The sequence below is a fragment of the Silene latifolia genome, chromosome X, assembly GCF_048544455.1.
Source record: "Silene latifolia isolate original U9 population chromosome X, ASM4854445v1, whole genome shotgun sequence".
In the NCBI taxonomy this organism is placed as follows: Eukaryota; Viridiplantae; Streptophyta; class Magnoliopsida; order Caryophyllales; family Caryophyllaceae; genus Silene; species Silene latifolia.
Window position 1 is genome coordinate 263,505,362 of NC_133537.1, and position 22,329 is coordinate 263,527,690.

The following is a 22,329-nucleotide window of genomic DNA, read 5'->3' on the forward strand; positions in this document are numbered from 1 at the left end:
GATCCGTTAAAGGAAGTTAACCTCAATGGCACAAGCTATGAAGCACAATATGATGTTTTTAATAATCAAGATTTAATGAATGAGATCTTCACACGACTTGATTTGTACGAAGATAAGGCAAATATGGCAATGGTTTGTAGAAATTGGTGTCAACTATTTCTCATACATCCAAATGCACCTCGTGTTGACGTGGCATTCTTGGAGTCTTTTGTACTAAATGATTTGAATGGGATACGGATTGCTCGTAGGGGTCCTAACATACTTTATCAAAGCTGCAAATGTTTTTTTTAACGAACAATATGACAGTGAAGCTCATCCTCTATTTTCACCAAGCAAAAAATGAATGTCCTAATCCGCATCTTAACATTCCTAATGATATTGCAATTGGCCAAGTGTTGGTGTTGCTTAGTGAGACACGAAGTACAGCAATTTCCATTGCTGCAGATTTGCTAATAACTCGTGAAAATCTCTCTTTTTTTTATTTCCCTTTCCCGCTCGACATATACCCCAAGCTAGTTTATGTGTACTTAGGGTGTTACATGTGTAAGGTTTTTAAAGTTTTCCTTTTGTTAGCAGTTTAGTAGTTATTGTGTATAATTATGTAGTTGTTATAAACTTTTGTATAATTATGTACTTCTTTTGTATAATTATGTAGTTAGTTGTTTAACATTTTGCATACCCTCTATTGTAATATAATTTTTTACTTTGTATCCAATATTAGCATGAATCTTCTACTTTAATCACGGTCCCTCAGAGGGTTCACCCTAAAGTGTTTCACGTTGTAATTTTAGGATTTTTGTCCCCTCGTTTGATCATTTTCCGCTCGATAGATACATAGCTCTTGTTGCCTAGATAGATGCATCTGTGTTTAGTAACTAGATATATATGTCTATTACGTGGATACATCTTTTACAGTAGTTAGATACTTACGTCTAGCACGCTAGCTACACTATTTAAAGTTTGATACGTGTGTCTGTCAAATGTTATTGGCTCACTTCCTTAGAAGATTTGTGCTTGCTATTTGTGCTTCTTATTCCATTTTTCTACTTTACAATGTAAAATTCTTGTCATTCGTCAGTAATGTATTTGTGAATGGTATATTTAGCTTTATAGATACACTTGTTTTTAACCACACATTTTAATCATATTTTTAGATTACCACACATGGATAAGTTGACGCTATATAATGGTGGTGCAAGTACAAGCAAACAAAATCAGAATGCTATTACTAAGAGAAGTCCATCCAAGAAAGCCGTTAAAAGGAATATAAAAGATGACGATGACTTGAGGCAGTGTTATTTGAGGACACGTATGTCACCTAAAATGTTGTTATTGACATTTATCAACAGTAATTTGAGTGCAAAACAAGTAACTGATATAAAGGACATGGGCTTTGGTGGTGTTCTTAATCTCCGGACAGATATGGTTCCAGGTGCTCTTGCTCATTGGCTAGTTACCAGATTCAGCATATCGTCATGCTCCTATATGAAAGGGCAACTTAAAATAACGGATGAAGATGTTCATTTATCACTTGGTATTCCTATGGGTGCAAATGATGTCACGATAGCTTCCCCAACAGATAGGAGTGTTGATTTTGTTGAGTTAAAGAGTAGATGGTTGACACAATTCAATACAAAAGATCCCACAAAGGTTGATGTTAAGGACATACTACAACTGATTATCAGCCAAAGAGACGGCGGGGAAGAGTTTAAAATAAACTTTATTGTATTCATTGTCTCAGCATTTCTAATGGGCGTAAAAGGGACTTGTGCCACCTTACGAGTGTTGAAGTGTCTAGAAGATATTTCAGCTGTTTCATCATTAAACTGGTGCAAATTTACTAGACAACAGTTATTGAAGCTGTTAAAAATTGGAGAAGGTATGAAAATGATAATTTTGCTGGGCGTATCATGGTGTTCGTGTTTATCTATCTTGATAGAGTATCCTTCAGTTATTTTTCAGTCCCTCGAGTATTTCCAACAATAGCATCATGGACGAAAGAAAGGATAAAATCTAGACTTAAGGATGAGATGAAGGATGGGTTTGGTACTGGAGGTGTTCTATGTCGCATTTTCAAGGCTACGGTTCAGCATGTAACTTTTAGTATCCCAACACAATTGGATATGCCTAAGGCTTTTATTCGAGAACAAGAGGCTACTGAAGACCTGAAGGCTAGAGAGGACCCAAAGGCTACTGAGGACCCGAAGGCTACTGAGATAGTGGAGGAGGACAGTAAACGTAGCAGTATGTTTACTTTCAAGAAATTGGCAGAAGATGCAAACAATCTTGCTCTTGCATATTCTAGCTTCTCAAAGTCTCTGGGAGAAGCTAGTGAGAAGCTAGAACGAATTATCCTGACAGTAAGATTGTACAACAGATGGCTCAAATAACGTCTGCTTTAAGTGATTTCCTCTATTCATCACAACCTACAACAGAGGGATTGAATATTCCTGAAAAGAAAGTTGATGAGTCTGTCAGAGTGGAAGAGAAGGGAGCTGAAAAAGTGAACAAGAGATGAGCTGACAAAGTGAGAGATAATGGAGCTGTTTGTAATGAAGGTGATAGTGAGGAGCAGGATCCACTTACTAAGTTTGATAAACTCAAATTTGCAAATGAGGATGAGTTGTTGGCAGCTTTTGTTAAATTAGAAATTGCTATGGGAAAACGGCCAGCAAAGGAGACAAGTAATGTTATCAACAAATCAACTTGTGTAACGGCTTCAGTTCCTGTTTTCATCAACACCAAGGCTAAGTCAGCTTCTCCTATTGTTTTGGACTCCGAGTCGCAAGAGTTTGAGCCACTGAATTTTGAGAAAAAACAAAAATCCTCTACATTTGTTCGTCGGTCTCCACGGTTTATACACCCCTCCCCTCCAAAGTTTACACCTCCATCCCTCCCATCGGATAATGATTTTACCCCACCTTCATTTAGATTACTTAGTTCAGAATCACAATCACAAGAAGATGAGTTAAAAAAGTTCTGTGAAAAGGCCGTAGATCTTGGAGACGGAGTTGAAGTTGTGGAACCACTTGTTGTTGAACCCATTTCCTCATTGCCACCAAAAGAACCAGTACCCATTACAAGAGCAATGCTTAAGAAGAAGAGAGTTGAATAACAATTTTTCAGATCTCCTTTCCTTCAGAGAAGTATTATAGTTGCTGGGAATTTGAATAAAGTTGAAAAAGATATATTGGAATATGTATTTTCAGAATCATCTGATAAAATGTATGATTTTACTGACATTGTGTATGAATTTATGTTACACACTTTGTTTATAAAGCATGATTGTGATAACTAACTTTTATCAATACATGTTTATTCAGTGAGATCCTATTCCAATGTGATCACCATAAACTTAGTCGGGCAGATTTGAAGACGTTAGTGACAGGTGACATAGTGCCTAAATCTGTCATACATGCTTGGTGTTTCATTTTGAACCAAAATGAAACACGTAGAGTAGCTAGTTCACCGTATAGGTTGTATCTCCCGCAAATCGATGATGAAGTAAGTTGTATAACAATCTGATGATATTCTTGGAATTACTCATGTTTATCTCTTTTGCGGTCATACTCCCGACATTTCTTATAATTTTTTTTATCACCAGGATCCATGTATTGCTACTCATACTGCCGGCATCGATCACAATTTTGCAGGAGCAAATCTCGTAAGTAAATATTAGGGTTTAGTTTATGTTATGTTTTTGCATTATTTTTTATTAGTCAATGTGCCAGTTTACTATTATTTCTAAACCGCAAGTTTTCTGACTTTTTACAAACATGAAATTGCAGATATTTGTTCCAATAATCTCTGAGACGCCATTTGTGTTTTGTTTTAACTTCATAGCAATGAAGTTAGAAATCCTGGATGTGATGAAGCCAAAATCTGTCACTTATGCAACAATGATTCAGTCTACGGTATGACCTGTAAAGTCCTTTCTGAATGTGATATTATTTTGGTTTGCTGAACAAATTTGTCAAATGCAGGTACAATTTGTTATGAATTACTTGGTCCGAAATAAGATTCCATCTATACAAGACGTCAAGAATCTGGTGACGGAGGAGTATATTCCGAAATCAAATATGGGTGATGGAGTTAATTCCGGGATTTATCTCATGCGTTTGTTGGAGAAGTACAGAGGCACTAGAAAAGGTTTTCCTTTGGGTCTAAATGATGTAAGTTGTGATTAATATAGTATAAAATTGGACTTTTGGGTTTTATTTAGTTGCATGCACTGCTTTAAGTTTGCTAGATTCATACATCTAGCTACCTAGATACAATTCAATCAATTGTTAGTCTCTATCTAGCTATATAATGCTTAAGATATATTCTAATTAATTTGTTTCTAGATACATGTAATGCTTAACATATATTCCAATTTGTTTTGTAGCACAACCAAGTTAAGCTTTTTGCCGCAAGAGTTTGCTCTCAGATTTGTTGTTTCGACGGTAATCAACTGAAGGATAAAGTCTTATCAGAAGCCGGATCTTTGTATTTTGATATGAGGTATCCCTCTATTCCTTCACTAAATATAATCATAAACTTTTTAATGAAGTTGTAAAGTTGGTGATAAATTTAATTTTTGATTTGTCACTGATTTTTATAGATTTGAAGTAGTTGACCAAGAGTTCCAAAATAGAAGGCAGTCACAACATCAATGTCAACGTTAACTTACAGACACAGAACTTCTTGCTGTTGTAATGAAAAGGGGTAAAGACGTCGAGTAAGTTGTCAAACCGATAACATATTTGCACAATTAATTTTTGTTAATGCACTTTTATGTTCTAATTATATTCATATATAGTTTAAACGAGATTCTTGTGAATACTGAGTGGATGGGTGTGTGTCGAAAAGGAATGCAAAGTTTGCAAAATCGGCACTGGGTAATGGATTTGGTAAGTTTCCTAGACCTTTTATTATTATTATTATTATTTATACTGATCTTTTTGTGACATTTAGAACATGATCATTTATATGTAGGTGCTTGATATGTATGGTGTGATGTACACATATGATAGAACTGATATTCTATACTTGCCAACAACAGTGCAGGTAGGTAATTAAGATATACATGTTGATTCAGATTCAAAAATGCAGTTTTCAGATGTATTAGTACTCAATATCTAAACTATTTTATAATTTCAGTTTGCTAAGCCCACATTAAGTCCTCAGAAAGGAAACATTGTCTGGTGCCCTCATCTTAAGATGCACTACAAGCCTGAAAATGGAGCAACTATTGAAAAGGTAAATTTGTTGGGAATCTAGTGGGTCTCATCTCCCTCTTTTCCTCTGCGAAAAAATTATGTAATTGAATATATCGATATATATATGACTCTAGGCTAAAAGTTGTTTTGGAGTCGGGTGGAATGTCATGGTATGACCTTTGCTGCTATGACATTGGTTAGCTTGTTTCTCGGATAATTCATTTTGATTTTTTTATCTTGGTAGGTGTTTTTCACAATTGGCAAAAATGGTAATTATTGGTTAGCTTGTGTGTCGGACCTCAAGAAGCAGGAAAATTATATCTTGGACTCATGCAAGTCAAAGTAAAAAAAAGCAGATGATATTGAGGAGTATAATTCTTATGTGGAGGATATCGTATGGACTCTACTTTTTTTTGTTATATTTTTGCATTTTTACTATCAGTTAGGATGAAACTATTTTATTACTATTTTTGATGATTGGTTGTCATTCAAAGGTGTTCCATGTTGCAAATCAGTTTGAGCACCACAATGGTTACAATCATCTTAGGGGCATCATCTTGTTTACTACTATTATTATCGATGTACCTCAGCAAGAAAACACGTAAGTTTTCTTAAAAATTCCTTATTTATTAAGCTGGGGTAAGGGGGGTTTCATATATTAGATTTCCATTGTTGTCTCTTTAACAGAATGCAGTTTTTTCACTCTAATAATCTCATACTATATGTGTAGTTATGATTGCGGACTATTTGTTATGAAGTTTCTGGAGGGTGAAATACACGATAAAAAATTATGGGAGGACAAAAACCATTTCAAAGTGAGTAATAGACTTGATAAGTAAATTTTTATATTTTACGGATTTTCACTTTACGCGTGTCATTTTAATTTGCAGAATATCATTGCTTATCGTCAACAAATTATGTTGAAACTACTCAAGTGGGAGAAAAATACGGCGAAGGTAAATTTTGAATATGTGGAACTGATAGATACACATATATAGGTGGATGGATAGACAGCTCTAGGTGCGATAGAACACATTATTAGGTTACACAAACTTAAATTGCTGGATACACTTCTTTCAGTGTGTAGATACACACCTCCTGCTGTGTTGGTACACATCCCTGGTTGTGTGGGTACACACCTGCTGATGCGTGGGTACACATTCCTGGTTGTGTAAATACACATCTATGGCTTTCTGGGTACACACTGGTTGCTGTGTGGATACACTTCTCCGGCTGTGCGGATACACACCTGCTGTTTTGTAGATACACATCTCCGGCTGTGCGGATACACCCCAGCTGCTGTGTGGATACATTCCTACTGCTGTGTGGATACACACCTGCAGCTGTGTACATACGCATCTCTGGCTGTCTGGATACACATCTCTAAATGTGCGGATACACCCCCGTTGCTGGGGTGGATACATTCCTACTGCTATGTGGATCCACACCTGTAACTGTGTACATACACATCTCTGGCTGTCTGGATACACATCGGCTGGTGTGTGAATACACAGCCCCGGCTTTGTGGATACACATCTGCCGGAGATGATAATTTTATTTTCTGAGGAATTAAACTAACTTAACGTTACTTTTTTCATGTTTTTTGGCCAGGTGAGTTCCTAGATTATTTTAGCAGATGAGAGTGTGTTTTGTGGATATTTGTGGGTACTGAAGTGTAATTGAAATTAATAGTGTGGTGTTCAAACATTCCTGGAACATTTTTGACACAATGGTTTTTGTTCATCAAATGTAATTTTATTTCGATCCTTTTTCGATGTATGGCTACTGTTAATACTACTCAGCAAGTAGTTATTATGACAGAAATGAAAATAACAAAATTCCTATTAACACATATCGCAGGTTGGTATAACCGATAAAGTAAATTCAATTTTTAATTCATCAAAATTCCTCTGAACAATTTGTGGTCGTCTCTAATTTGATTTTTGATTCTAAATTATAGTGTTGTCAAATAATCTTAATTGATGTGGGGAATCACACCTGGGCTAACTATAGCTAGCATGACTTAGTGGTGATTTGGTGAGCACAATGAGCGAGGCAGTAATGGCACATATGACGATTATGGAAAGAAGAAATACCACATGCAACATTCAACATACGAGAAAAACCACACCATATCACTATTCCCATTGTATCATCAAAGTTTGCTATCAAGCTCAAGTTTGAGCTAAGACCTAAATTGCTAAAATAATACAAGTAGAAAACTGCCAGTCAGTGGCATGATGCCATGACCATATCATCAAATTTGCTATCGGCATGGTCAAGACCTAAATTGCTAATATAATACAAAGACAAAACCACTCCATCACGGCTCCAGGGGTCCATCCTAAATAAGCACAAACCACGCTAAGAAATTGTGGCCCAAGATGCGAGAAAGTTTTTACATACGTTAATCAAACATGACAATCCTTCCACAATTTAAAGTCAAATACTACATACTTCTTAGAAGTCTTTACATACTAGAAAGTTCTTAGAATACTTAATACGGCTTACACTTTTCCTAACTGAAATCAAACTGAAATCACTTTTGAGTGACTCGACTTGGGCAATTTCTACTATCATGATGAGTCATTTCACCGCAAGCACGACATTTTCTCAAAGGCTTGGCATTTTCTTGTACTGCCTTTTCCTTGTTTGAAGTAATCCGTCTTCCTGATCCCTTATTCTTACACTTTTCTGGTGGTAGAACACTAGCTTTAGTCGATATTTTTGACCCAATAAGCATCTCAATTTCAGCTTTCTTATTTTTTGACTTCCCACGCTTAACTCAAATCATCAATTTCTCGTTGAAACTGCGAAAAAGTTCAAGCAGCTCATCACCAAGTTCCTCATTATCTTCAACAAGCGAAACCGTAGTAAATACCTCCGACCACAATTCACTTATCTTGCTTTGGTGGTTTTCTATTGATAGACAAACAGCTAGGAGTGTTGTTCCAACAACATTAAAAATAGGACGACAGGTTGCATATTTGCTCCATCTGTCTAATAGATACTCCCTAGGTATATCATCAAACCCTCTATCTTTTAACACCCACAGAACATGCTTACAAAGTAACTCGATTCTTTCAAACATCTTACACGAACAAGAAAATTTATTACCACTTAAATCAACTTTGTATACCTTGTCTTTCTCACGGTCCATTATTGAAATATGCTCATTGTTGTCTTCAGTTGTCCTCGGTGAAAGACCACAAGTAAAACATGCAGCTTGGAGTTCTTCTTGAAATTCATAAAAAACAGCGGTTGTGTAAAATTCAGCAATGTTCTTTTCTAAAAGGAGAGGTGTTGATAATTTTGGAGAAATGTTCTTATCATCAGCAGTCACCTTAGAATATTTCCAATGCTGCGCATCCATAGCCGATTGGAAACGCATCCAAAACTCGACAAGAGTGAGGTGCGGGTTAGTGAAATTCCCAAAGAAGCTATTTTCAGATTCTGACCTTGATGTTGTGCGCATAATCCCGCCAAGATATATGTCTCTAAAGTAGGCGGGAATCCAACTTGAACGAATGTCAAACATTGACTTCAGCCACTCATGATCAGAAAGCTCATACAAGGAAAGGATCGATTTCCATCTCAATTCGAATTCTTGTGTATCAATCTCTCCATCCCAAACAATAGAATTTATTTCCTTCAAAAACTTTGTGTTTTGGCAAATTGTTGGACCGACTTTGTCTGACAACTTTTTCATTATATGCCACATGCATAATCGGTGTTGTGTTTTGTCACCAAAAACATCTTTTACAGCTTGATTGATGCCTCTGCATTGGTCAGTTATTATTGTAGTAGGATAGTAATCACCCATAGCCTTCACAAAATTCTCAAACAACCAGGTAAATGATTCTCCATCTTCCTTTCTTAACAAACCACCCGCAAAAGTGACGCATCTTTTATGGTTGTCCACACCCGTAAACGGACAAAACACCAATTTATATTCATTGAAGTTATAAGTAGCATCAAAAGAGATGGCTTCACCAAAAAGGGCATAGTTTTTAATTGAGATTGGATCTGCCTAAAAAAACTTACTTAGTCTTTTCTCATCATCCACCTCAAAGTCGAAATAAAATGATGGAGACATATCCTTCTTTTGCATGAAAGTCTCCAGTAACATCTCAGCATCATATTCCTTGATATATTTCCTAACATCCCTTGAAATTTTTTTGAAATCTTCTAAAGAAGCCCCAACATTTTTGTACCCTTTTACATATTATTTAAACATTCTAAATGAATCCACCGGACCATGATTTACTCTTGAATTATCCATGATCATTTTCTTGTGAAAGAGATTCAAATTCCTAGATGGTTTCAAATGAATCATTGTAGCTGGTGTAACCATAGCATGTGTGTGAACCTCAACAAAATCATAAATTTTGTATTCACCGGTATCAATTCTCTTAAAACTAACCTTAGCTTCACATCTTGTTCTCGTAACAGTCCTCTTTCTTTTAATCCCCTCATTCCTACTTTTTCCTTCTTTATTACACACACAACGCTTGTGTGTAATAATCTCATTAACCAATTTTGTTGAATCTAACCTTGGAATATACCCACAAACTTTTGCATATTTGTTGTAAAATTCTATGCCATCTTCCAACTTTGAAAATATCATACCGTTGATTGGTTTAACATCTTCTGGACAGCTTGAGAATCCAAAAATTATATTTCCAGAACCAACTTCTAGGGTTTCTACAAGACAATTAACCAAAAGGTGTGGACGCCGGCCCACGGGGGTCGCTCGGGTAGAAAGCGAGCAAGCTTTGCATTTGTGGAGTCGCCACCAATTTATTGTGGAAAATTGGAAACCGTTCGAATACCTCATGCCATGTCAAGACACAAAGTAGTGACATGAACACCAAGAACTCGTTACCCTTAGCATTCTATGTCTAAAATGACTCTCGTGGATGCCAATGAACACGGATGTTCACAGAGATCTGGAGTAAGGGGTGAGGGTACGTATTAGGAAGCTCTTTTGATCGAACACCTAATCCCGCCCGCCTCGATAGCGGCCTCTACTAATGATTAGGGAAAATCGTCTATACTCGATATGTTGAAGGTTATATGCATGCTATGCAACATCCATTAGATTAATCCTAACATGTGAGAATTAACTAATTCGGTAAACACGTAATTTAACATGCATTGATGTCGAGGTAGAAATTTAGGTTAATTGCATGTGAGAGCATACAAACAATTATAAAGATACAATATAATACAATAATTAAAATTACAATAATTACATTGGGTTAATTGATCTACGTCGAAAATACATTTAAAAGGGATAATTTGGGAAAAGAAAAGGGAAAATGAATAAACGAACAAATTATTAGGTGATAATACGAGTAATAGTTAATTAATACGTAAGCTAACGAATTAGGTCAAAGCAATAACGAAAGTTCAGGGGCAGAATTCAACCCGGAACAGGCGCAGCACGGCTACATCCTTTGGAAGAGGCGCAGTGCTCACTGCGTCTATTCCTGAGGTGAATTCTGGCTGTGAAGCCGGAATTGCAAATCGTTAATATTCATTTGTGGATTTAATGATCGATTAATAATATTTGACTCAGATGGAAGTGTTTTAACATATTATTTACATATGAATTGGTCATAAAAACAATAAAAGACGGACTCAAATTAATTAGAACGAATTAAACGCTAATTACAAGATTATTTATGAATTAAATTTGTTAAAACTAACTAATTAGGTTAAATTAATGTTAAACTATTGACAATGATGAGGATGAACAGATGAAAATATACCAAAGGTCGAATTCCAGAGACTTGATATTGATGAATCGAATCTCTAAAACCCGGATTGATTTAATGACGAAAACCCGCAAATATTAATTACTTGGGATTTAAGTCGGGAATTTAAAGATGAATTATTAATGAATTATATGTTAAAATTAATATGCGAATGAAATAAGAACAAGCAAAGACGAAACAAGAAATAACAGACGAAAATAACAGAAGACGGAGGAAGAAGAAGGAGAGCGAGGCGCGGCGGCCTTAAAAAAGAGGCGCAGCAGTGCTGCGTCCCTTCAAGAGGCGCGCAGCGATTCTTTGCGCTCCTTCTCGACATCTGTCTCCCGTTAATCCGTTAAAAAGGGTTTGAATAAAGGTTTTGTAAATCGGTTTTGAATATATTTTCAACGTAAACCTTATAATAATGATTACAAAAATAAAGTACAATAATAAGAGATGGGATTTACTCCCTCAGACTTACATGTTTGATGAAATGAGATTAACTAAGTTAACGTTTAGTGATGCACCACTCCAATGTACGATGAAAGTGCCCTCTAAGAGGAAAACGAACAAGATTGATTAAGTTGATTGATCTAGAGTTGGTCAAATTGGTCGGTCATGCAAAACAAGGCTGGTACTCAGAAGGATCCGAGCTTACGTGGTCGAAATTTTAAGCACGTAGACGCCAAAAAGCAAGAGCGTGGTCTTAGAATGCAAAGGGAGAAGAGAAGGGCGGACACTCGCGTGAGAAATATGAGGACCGAAGGTCTCTATTTATACTAATCACACGGAGGAATTAGGGTTTCGGTGAAACTTTGGAAGTAAATCCCGAAAAGATTTGAAAATACGCAGAAAGGAGCTGGGGAAGAGGCGCAGCGAGCCCACTGCGTCTCTTGGAAGAGGCGCACACTGCTGCGCCCTTTCCCAAGGGTTTCCTCCTGCGGAAGAAAGATTTTCGCGTTTCTATTATGGAATTGCGGTTTGATCTTGATTTCCTTATTATTTATAAAATAATTTCGGGATATAATTTACCAAAGATTAAAAGATTGAAAATATGGAATAGAAATATCCGGAACATTCCAGAATATTCCGACTCGGCATTTTAAACGGTTATTAGAAAATGAAGACGGTTTTTGACCCGGACACCAAATGTACTCTAATTACTGTCAAAACGACCGTAATGACACCTAGATGACGACCAAGGGGTAGACACAAGTGTTTGAGCTATCACTTGACGATAAACTTACGAACTGTCATAAATCGTTCCGTGTACCAAACATGCGGCTCAATCATCACCGGGTGGTTTGCGGGAGGTGCAGAAATGAAGAAATGAGGTATCTACAGAGCCCCCACTTTGACTGAGGATTGGACAAGGCGAAAGTCAAAGTATAGCCATCAGGTCAATCGAAGATTACAACCTGACGACGCGAGGCGGCTCAAGGGATCTGAGCCAAGGACCTGTCGTCGGGAACATTTTAGAGTCTGTCGACTATCGGGGAGGGTCGTTTAAAGTCCATTAGACTACGTAAGGAGGCTCACCAGCCATAAGAAGAGACCATACCTGAAATTCCTTGAGACTCCAAGGGGAAACGTAACGTAATATCGAAGGGCAGCAGGACGTTGATAGAAACTACTGGGTGAAATCTGCTTGGGTCGGTCTTCAAACAAACTTCGGTAAAAACTTAAGATTGATGTTGAACTCCACGTGTTGATAGGGACAATTGGTTGTCCGGAACTCTCGCTGGGAAAAATTTGCTTGGGTCGGTCTTCAAACAAACTTCGACAAAACTCGAGATTGATGTTGAACTCCACGTGTTGAGAGGGACGATTCGCTGTCTGGAACTCTCGCTGGGGGAACATAACCGAGGCGTGTCAAAACACATGTCAGAGGGTATTCGCTCGTTGTGGCAAGCGAGGTCTTGATAAAGTGCCGCGATAGTTCGTAGTTTACTCGAAAATACGGGTCCGGGCGAAGAATAAACATCAAATGGACCAAATATATGATATATGGTTTTGAGGAAGAGGCGCACCAAAGATGGGCCCACAAATAACGAACTTATAACGAATTTTCGAAAATTGACTTGGAGGGGAACGGAGGAAGAGGTGCAGCAAGGGCTGCGTCTCTTGGAAGAGGCGCAGCACCTGCTGCGTCCTTTCCTGGATGTGTCCCTGTCTGAGTAAAAACTCGATAAAAATCGTGTTTTATTCATAATTTTCGAAACATAAATCATCAAATACTCTCTCAAATTCCAACCATTTCTTGTCAAAATTTGATCAAAATCTTGCATTTGCCATGACTAATTGAGGTATGTGTATTATTTTTGCATTAATCTTTTGCATTTGAACAATTTGGACCGACAAATTAGGGTTTCCAACCCTAAAAATGTCGAAAATTTGGGGCTTTTCCCCCAAACGATTTTGCCTTGTAAAATTGACTTTGTAAATGGATAATTGGCAGTATAAGTATCATAACCATGTGTTCATTTCAAATTTTTATTGAGTTTTGAACGTTTGAGTGAAATTGTGACGGTCTCATAGCTGAACCGTAAATTGCTTCGAAAATAGCCTTAGGATTGCCCATTTGTGATGAAACTTGATATTTGGAATCCTTGTATGATGGGTAAACTTCCTACCATTTCGGATTTTTGATTTGTGACGGCTTTTTCAGGACACTTTTCTAGGGCATAATCACCATTATAACGAAATGCTATCGAAATTCCGACTCGAACCCATGACTAGGCTTCAATTTAGACTTGACTTGACCCATATTACCACATGAGCGGTCGGGTTTTGGGAAAATGGTCAAAGATGGCGAGAAAAGAGCGATTTCGGAGCTTTGAAGGATCAAAAATCCCCTAATTAAGGCTCGTCGTCTATTGACGCGGCCTAATTCACTTTAATTTTGCAGGTGACGAGGCTTCTACGTCAGGGAGAGGTCCCATGGACGTGGACACTGTTCTTTACTCTTCTCGTACGCTCGAGGAGGCGTTAGAGCAGGCTTTTGCTGCTGCAGTGGCAGCTGAGGACGAGGTCGTCGAGGTGGAGGTTGTTGAGAAGGAGGCCCCGAGGCGGGCCAATGTTGGACGAGGCGGTCATCAGCTGAGGGGAGCATCCGAGTGGGCTGAGAGATGGGATAACTGACATCTCATCTGGGTAGCGGAGAGTCACTTGTCCTACAGGACGGTGAAGAGCTTGGTAAATTGAATTCATCATTCTTTTATTCACCTTCTTTTATTTTCATTTGCTATCCCTTTTCTCTTTCATTCGTGTTAAGGATAACTCTCGCTTTGAATCAAAATAGGAGGCCGGGAACATCAGGTCTTTCTCGGGTTACACTACGATGATGGAGGCTTACGGGAGACTGTCGGCGGAGGAGCAGACCATCATCGAGCGGGGAGCATTTGGAGCCTTGGTACGAGCGTGGAGGGACATCAAGGGAAGGAAGATTCGGGCTAACCTTTGCCTGATTCGAGCTTTCCTTGATCGGTTCTGGGACACGACCTTGACCTTTCACATGCCTTTTGGCGAGGTTGGGGTCACGTTGGAGGATTACGACATGATTTATGGCTTGCCGTGTGGTACTGAGGTTGTGGTGTGGCCAGAGACAGCCATGAGAGTGTACTCGGTTGAGGCTAGGAGCTTGATCGGTTGGAACCTAGCGGCGAAAGCTGCTGCGGTTCCCGGGTTGGTGCCGAGTTCCTACGTCCGGGATTACTTTGCTGGGAAGGTCCCGACGGTGGTGACGATCGATGGGAGGAAGACGGCTCCTCCTCCTTGCACTGCGGAGCAGAGAGCTCGTTTGTGGCTCTGGTGCTTTTTGTCTTCGCTCTACCTCAGAGAGAAGGGAGAGAGGTTGCCGACGAAGCTTCTTCCCTTCCTTTCTGACCTGAGTGGCCTGGGTCGTTGGGACTGGGTCAGTGCTGGTTTTCCGGTCCTCATTCGCTATATGAGGGCCGTGGTTCGTCCGGAGCTGGTGGAGAAGGGGACTTCTCCTGCCACTGTTGGTCCTGGACTGCTGCTGGAGGTATGAACCTTCATTTCATATCATGAAAGATCATTTTCTTTTCTTATCAAATCACGAAAGATCGTCATTGATTACCTTGTTTTGCAGATGTGGGTGTACTCCTACTTTCTGGGCTTTGCGCCCAAGAGGACGGAGCCAGGGGAGAGAGCCTATCCCGTCGCGAGGGATTGGGTGATGTGTCGCAAGAAGAGTCAGCGTTCTTCTCACGACGTCTGTCGACGGGACGTGAACGCCCTGCAGCTGAGTGGCGTGAGTATCACTTTCCTTCATTTGTTTTCTCATCGATTCCTTTTAAAACTGATCGTAAGAATGACCTCTTGTTTGCTTATCTTAGTGGGTGCCCAGACCTTGGGCGGACTACACTGGCGTTCCTCCTTTTGTGGCTGAGGTCCTTCAACCCAGGAGCTCGAGCCGGTTACTGCTGAAGACGTCGATGGGTCCCGTGTGGTACTTGGGCGAGCGTTTGACTCGCCAGTGCTCTCGAGATGCCTTCACGGTCCCCATCGATCCTCCTCGGACGATGTTCAGGGAACCTTCTGATGCTGAGAGGGAGAGGCTGACCTGGCTGACGTCGGTGGCGACGCTCTCCTTCTTCCTGGCGAGGACTACTCGGCATTCCTCTACCGGAGGTTGGTGTACTGGCCGGTCGTGGTAAGTACTTCACCTTTCTTTCGATTGGTTTGAAAACATGATGAATGATCATCGATTAATGGAAACCATTTGAATTTTGCAGGAGGTTGAGGCGGCGGGCGTCGAACCCCAGCGTACCCCGAGACCCTCGAGTACACTGATGCGGCGGGGATGACGACGATCTCCAAGCTTCGCGACTTTGGCGAGGCGGTGACAGATGGTGGCCTGGATGACTGGCAGTACCTGATCCGGAGGGTAAGTTCCCCAACTTAATTAGCTTTTTTGTATAAGAATACATTTCTTTAACTTTGTCTAATCATTGAGAATCCTTGTTTATTGAAATGCAGGTAGCGCCATCTCGGTTCGTGGCTTTGTGGAGGGTAGCCAACCGGCTACGGGCTACTGCCGTCGAGGCACTTGCTGGCACTCAAGGACGCCAGGTATGAACCTTCCGTTTACTTCGTTTTCTAACTTTCTTTATGTTTGAAATGATTGACATGAGCCAATTCCTGTCATTTTCAGAGGGAGCGTGACTTAGAGCGAGAGCTAGCGCAGTCCCGAGAGGAGACAACTCGCCTGCTGAGGGAGCTAGAGGTCCGCGACGCCGAGATTGCCGCTCTCAAGGCGAGAGTTACCGAGTTGGGCGGCGACCAGCAGTAGTTTGTTTGTTTTCCTGTTGTTTTTGTTTGTTGGTTGTACTGCATATACTTTTGTACATTTTTAGGACCTTTATTTTGGACTTTCGGACTTTGTTTCGAGCACGAGCCCCCAGTTTGGTGTACATATTTCTTTTTTGTTGTGTGTATATAACAGCCTGAGTGCCTTTGCTGCTGGGTTGTCTTTTTTGTACCTGCAGGTTAGCTTTGAACAGGTTTGGTAGATGACGGTTTATGCCGTCATACTGCCGAAATTTACATAGAAATTGCACATAAAACACATATTTGTACACATGGCTTATATTAGCGCAAGACAAAGACTCGAAAAAAATGCAAAAAAATTTGCCGAACATGACCGGACGGTAGGGAGGGTTACCCCTTTTAAAAAAAATGAAAATGAAAACATATAAGTTTGAAATATGATATGAAACGGGAGTGAAATGATTCCCCAAAAGAAAAAATAAAAAATAAATGGATAAGTTTGAAAAATAAATAATTAAATCGGTGAAATGATTCCCCAAAAAAAGAAAAATTAAATAGAAATGGATAAGTGTACTGAATTGACGAAAATGCCGATCTCGCCTCGAAATACGTGCCCGTGGAATTAGGAAGCTCAAAATACGGTAATTGGATGGAATTACCAAAAATAATAACCCATACGAATAGGAAATTATGCTTTAAGGAATTAGGAAAGATCCAACGCGAAAAATCACCGAAATACAGTTGAGGAAGAGGCGCGGCATGAGCTGCGTCCCTTTGAAGAGGTGCAGCAGGTGCTGCACCCTTTCCCCAGTGTGTCCGTCCTGGCAGATTTTAGGAAACAGCTTTTAGTATAAATATAGACGTCGATGGAGGTTTTATTCATATAACTCTTCCGTCTTTCTTCCGTCTATTACATAAAAACTCTCTAATTAATCATACATCATGAATACTTTAGAAATCCGTCTCAAAGAATGGACCAACGAATTTTCAAATGTGGAGAAACACGATATGGGTGCCTACAACTTTGGATCGATTTTGAGCTTGAAGCTAATCAAGGTCGTCAAACCGTTCTTGGATGCTTGTCTTGAGTATTGGGACCCGAACTTCCACGTGTTTGCCTTCCCTGGAGGTGATATCATCCGTTTCTGAAGAAATTGCGCAATTGGTGGTTGGGACCCAGAACATATGCCTGCTATTCCCTCTACTTCTCAAGGATATAAGAATAAATTTAGGGATTTGCTTGGATTGACAAGAGCTGAGGTTGATCGTCTTGTGACCTCAAAAGGAGTCTGAATGCTTGATTTTATCGATCGATTCATAAATAGGGCAGACCCTTCTATCTCCTATGTGGCGAGGCGTAGGGCATTTGGATTTTGCCTATTGCATGGTTATGTCCTTCAAGGGCATGTTGACGAGGATATGAGAGGTGATCCTCGCTATTTGAGCCTAGTTGAGCAGATGGAGCTGCGCAGGAGCCCAGCTTGCCTATGTTTAGGAGAGATCCTATTGGGGTTAGATAACAGGAAAGCCAACCACGACCTTCCTTATTTAGAAAGTCCCATCATCTTGCAGGTAAAAGAATACAACTTTTTCTTTCTTTTTCTTTTTCTCTTGTTTTTTGTTTTTTTTTTTTGTTTTTTTTTTTGTTTTTTTGTTTTTTCGTTTTTCGTTTTTTTTTTGTGTGTTGGATACTAATACCTGCTTTGGTAGGTTTGGCTTATGGAGCGTCTTCGACTGATCGAGCCCCCAGTTAATGTTCCTGCTTATCATGCTCGCTCAATTGCAATAAGGACCAAGCTTTACATGGTGGATTTTACTAGGGTTTGCAACTACTGGGAGAATAAGTTGAAGAACGAGGATGGACCCCTGATTAGATGGATTGTACCCTGGTGGCATCTTAAGTCTGTTACTGGAGTATCGTCTCTGGATCCTACCCGATCGGTGCGCATTCCTGGCTTAGAATTCATGATATGCACCTTCCCCGAGAGGCTGATGAGGCAGGTTGGATTGAAGCAGATGATTCTGAGGCTTGACATTGTTCCTCAGACTGCCATGACACTTACTACCGAGAGTCGAAGAGAGTGGGCCATCAAATGGGCTCAAAGAAACATGTGGTTCCTAAACTCTTCTGTTAGCGCATTATGGGTATCAGATTCCTACTTGCAGTGGAGGAAGGCTACTACTCCTGAGGAGCGCGAGAGACTGAGGAAGCGCGAGCCTGTTGACTACAAGGTTCATGACGTAGAGAAGGAGAAAGAGAAGCACTGGACCGAGGAAGAGGAAGAAGCCGGATTTCGAGTTGTTCATCCGTCGAAGAAACCGGAAACCTCTCCTGTCGTCGAAAAGGTGGTTGATAAGAATGGCCAGGCTAGACCACGAGAGAGACCATTGGTGATTAGATCTGAGATAGCGCAGGAGCGCCCGGCTAGTGGTCGAGATAGGAAATATGACAAGAATGACAAAGGCAAAGGGAAAATGGAAGAATAGCCTAAGTCTTAGTATTATTTATTATTATTATTGTTTGTAATAAAATGGTGGAGTTTTTAGAATCCTAGCCTATTTGTTTTAGCATTATTTTTATTATGTGGCATATTATTATTATTATGGAAGGAAATAAATAAAAAGGTTGATTGGTTATGCAACCGTTGTGATTTTCTTTTATTATTCTTGTCGAATTCCAAATGCATATGCAAATGTCCTTCTATTTACATTTAAAATAATAATGGGTTATATCCTGTGAAGGATTGCCTACGTATTCATTTAAAAAATGAAATCAAACCCTTGCGTGTAGTTCAAGTAAATGTAAAAGAATAATTGTTCTAAGCAAGAGCTTGTAATGAACTAGAAAATAAGCATGAGCTTTACTTACTCCTAAAGCACAATTCAGTTTATTTGATGATATGAGGATGACGATTTGTCAAAATGCAAGAGCAAGGTGACGTAAATTTTATTTCAGCTGGCCAGGGGCCGTTTTTATTCCGTGCCACAGGAGCGACACGTAGTGTTACGCGAGGCGCGTTTTTGTTCCTATTCTAGGTATAGTTACGTTTCAGTTGGTCGAGGTTAGTTGAGTTGGCAAACTCATTCCCATCTAGGTCTGTGATTCTAACCGCGCCCCCCGGGAGTATGGACTTGACTAGAAATGGTCCGGCCCAGTTGGGTTTGAACTTTCCTCGTGAATCGACAGGTAAAAGAGCTCTAACTGATTTGAGAACTAAGTCTCCTTCTTTGATGTTTCTTGGCTTAACCCTTTTGTTGAAGGCTCGTTTGATACGTGCCTGATATGTTTGCACATTATGTAATGCGCGCAATATTCGTTCATCCAGGAGGATGAGTTCTTCATATCTATCCCTCTTCCAATAGGCTTCTGGGATTTGACTTTCGAGTAGAATATGCAAGGATGGTATTTCGAGCTCGACTGGTTGCACGGCTTCCATACCGTAGGTCAAATAGAAAGGAGTGGCCCCAGTGGGCATCCTAACGGATGTGCGATATCCCCAGAAGGCAAATGGTATCTTACTTGGCCAATCTCGATAATTGTCAATCATTTTTCTTGAGGATTGTGACAACATTTTTGTTCGCTGCCTCTACTGCATCATTAGTTTGTGGTCTATACAGCGAGGAATGGTGATGTTTGATTTTGTACTTGGCTAGATATTATTCAGTCTCAGCCTGGAAATGTAATCCGTTGTCACTGATGATCTCATGTGGGCAACCGTATCGACAAATGATATTGGTTTGTATGAATTTTGCCACGTTCTTGGCTGTGAGACTAGTATAAAAAGCAGCTTCTACCCCTTTGGTAAAATAGTCGATAGCCACCAAAATGAAACAGTGACCTCCTGTTCCGGCTGGGGTGATCTTTTCGATGATGTCGATTCCCCAAGCAGAAAATGGCCAAGGAGATGTCATGGTGTAGAGTAGTGAATGAGGGACGTGTTGCACATTCCCGAAGATTTGGCAGTTATGACAATGTCTGACATATTTGATGCAATCGAATTCCATTGTGGTCCAATAATACCCCAAACGCGTAATTTTCTTTGCCATCATTGGTCCACTCATGTGAGGGCCACATTCTCCATCATGGACTTCTTCCATCACTTTCCGTGCTTGTGAATGATCAAGGCAACGCAGGACTACACCAAGAGGTGTTCTTTTATATAATTTTCCTTGCATGAGGACGTATTGGGAGGCTAGTAAGCGTATAGCACGTTGTCCCCTTTTGTCCATGTCTGGTGGATAGGTGCCATTGAGTTTGAAGTTTAGAATTGCTTGGAACCAAGGTTCCTCTGGGTTTTCTTCTTCATTTGTAATTTGGTGCACATAAGCTGGTTCTGACCGTCGTTCGATGTATAAAGGCATTTCTACCATATCATCCGGCATATTAATCAAAGATGTGAGTTTTGCAAGAGCATCTGCAAATTGATTCTCTTCTCGAGGTAGGTGTAGGTACGTTACTTGATCGAAGGATTGGGAAACTTGGTCTATCCTGGCTTGATAGGGTGCTAGACTTTCACTCCGAATTTTCAAAGATCCCGTAATTTGGTTGATGATCAAAGATGAATCTCCATGTACCCGAATATTCTTGATGCCTAAAGCTACTGTTGCTTGTAGTCCAATGAGGCAAGCCTCATATTCTGCCGCATTATTTGTCACCTCGAAGTCGAGTTTGACAGAGGGTGGTGTATGCTCGCCTTCAGGAGAAATAAGCAACACTCATATTCCAAATCCTCTTAAGTTCGACGCTCCATCAAAATAAAGGTCCCAGGAGTCTACATCGGTTTGGAGTATGTCCTCATCCGGAAACGACCAGGTGTCTATAGTTTGTGCATCATTGATGCAATTTTCTGCGAAGAACTCAGCGACATCGCGCCCTTTTATAACTTTCAGAGGTACATATTTGAGATCGAACTCTGAGAGCATCAAAGTCCATCTCGCTAGGCGTCCATTGAGAACAGGTTTTTCTAAGAGATATTTGACAGGATCCATTTTGGAGTATATTTTCATGGAGTAGCTAAGCATGTAATGGCGTAGTTTCTTCGTTGCCCACACAAGAGCGAGGCATGTCTTTTCGAGTGGTGTGTACTTGCACTCATACTCCAAGAACTTCTTACCAAAGTAGTAGATAGCTCTTTCTTCTTTTCCCACAGTTTGGGCCAGCATGGCACCCATGGCTGTTTCAGTTACTGTGAGATATAAACCAAGAGGTTGATCTCGTTGGGGTGGCATGAGCACTGGTGGTTTGGCTAGTATCTCCTTGATTCGGTCGAATGCCTTTTGACAGTCATCATCCCACATGGTGTGATCCGTTTTCTTTAGCTTTTTGAAGATAGGTTCACAGATCATGGTGAGTTTCGATATGAATCGACTTATGTACTGCACTTTGCCCAAGAATCCTCTAACTTCCTTCTCTGTTTGAGGTTGCGGCATTTCGATTTAGAGCTTTGATCTTGGAAGGGTCTATTTCTATCGCTCGTTGGCTAACGACATATTCCAGGAGTTTGCCGGATGTTACCCCAAATGCACATTTCTGTGGATTGAGTCTCATGTTGTACTTTCGTAGTCTTGAGAACAATTTGCGAAGGTTCGCAATGTGCCCCTGTCTATCCTTGGAATTGACAATCATATCATCTACGTATACCTCAACTTCTTTATGCATCATGTCATGTAGTAGTGTAGTTGCGGTGCGTTGATATGTAGCTTCGGCATTGATTAACCCAAATGGCATAACCGTGTAGCAATAGGTGCCCCACTGAGTGACGAAGGCGGTTTTGTGCATGTCTTCTTTGGCCATCTTGATCTGATTATACCCTGCATATCCATCAATGAAGGATAGCAACGCGTGATCCGCTGTATTATCCACCAATATGTCGATATGTGGTAGAGGAAAGTCGTCCTTGGGACTCGCTTTGTTTAAGTCTCTGAAATCAACACAAACACGGATTCTCCCATCCTTCTTGGGTACGGGCACTATGTTGGCTACCCAGTCTGAGTATTCGGATACTTTGATGAACCCGGCTTTGAATTGCTTATCCACTTCTTCTTTGATCTTAAGAGCCCACTCTGTTCTCATTCGA

General features: G+C 40.1%; 1 protein-coding gene across 1 annotated transcript in view; it reads right to left on the reverse strand.

Annotated features, from left to right (window-relative positions):
* Nucleotides 1-7,986: 7,986 nt before the first annotated feature.
* Nucleotides 7,987-22,329, reverse strand: part of LOC141620040 (protein FAR1-RELATED SEQUENCE 5-like) — a 29,169-nt gene continuing 14,826 nt past the window's right edge. The window contains exons 4-5 of the mRNA XM_074437014.1: nt 9,246-9,416; nt 7,987-9,188 (exon numbers count right to left, since the gene is read on the reverse strand). Of these exons, the coding sequence (XP_074293115.1) occupies nt 7,987-9,188; nt 9,246-9,416 (1,373 nt within the window). The remainder of the gene's footprint in view (nt 9,189-9,245; nt 9,417-22,329) is intronic.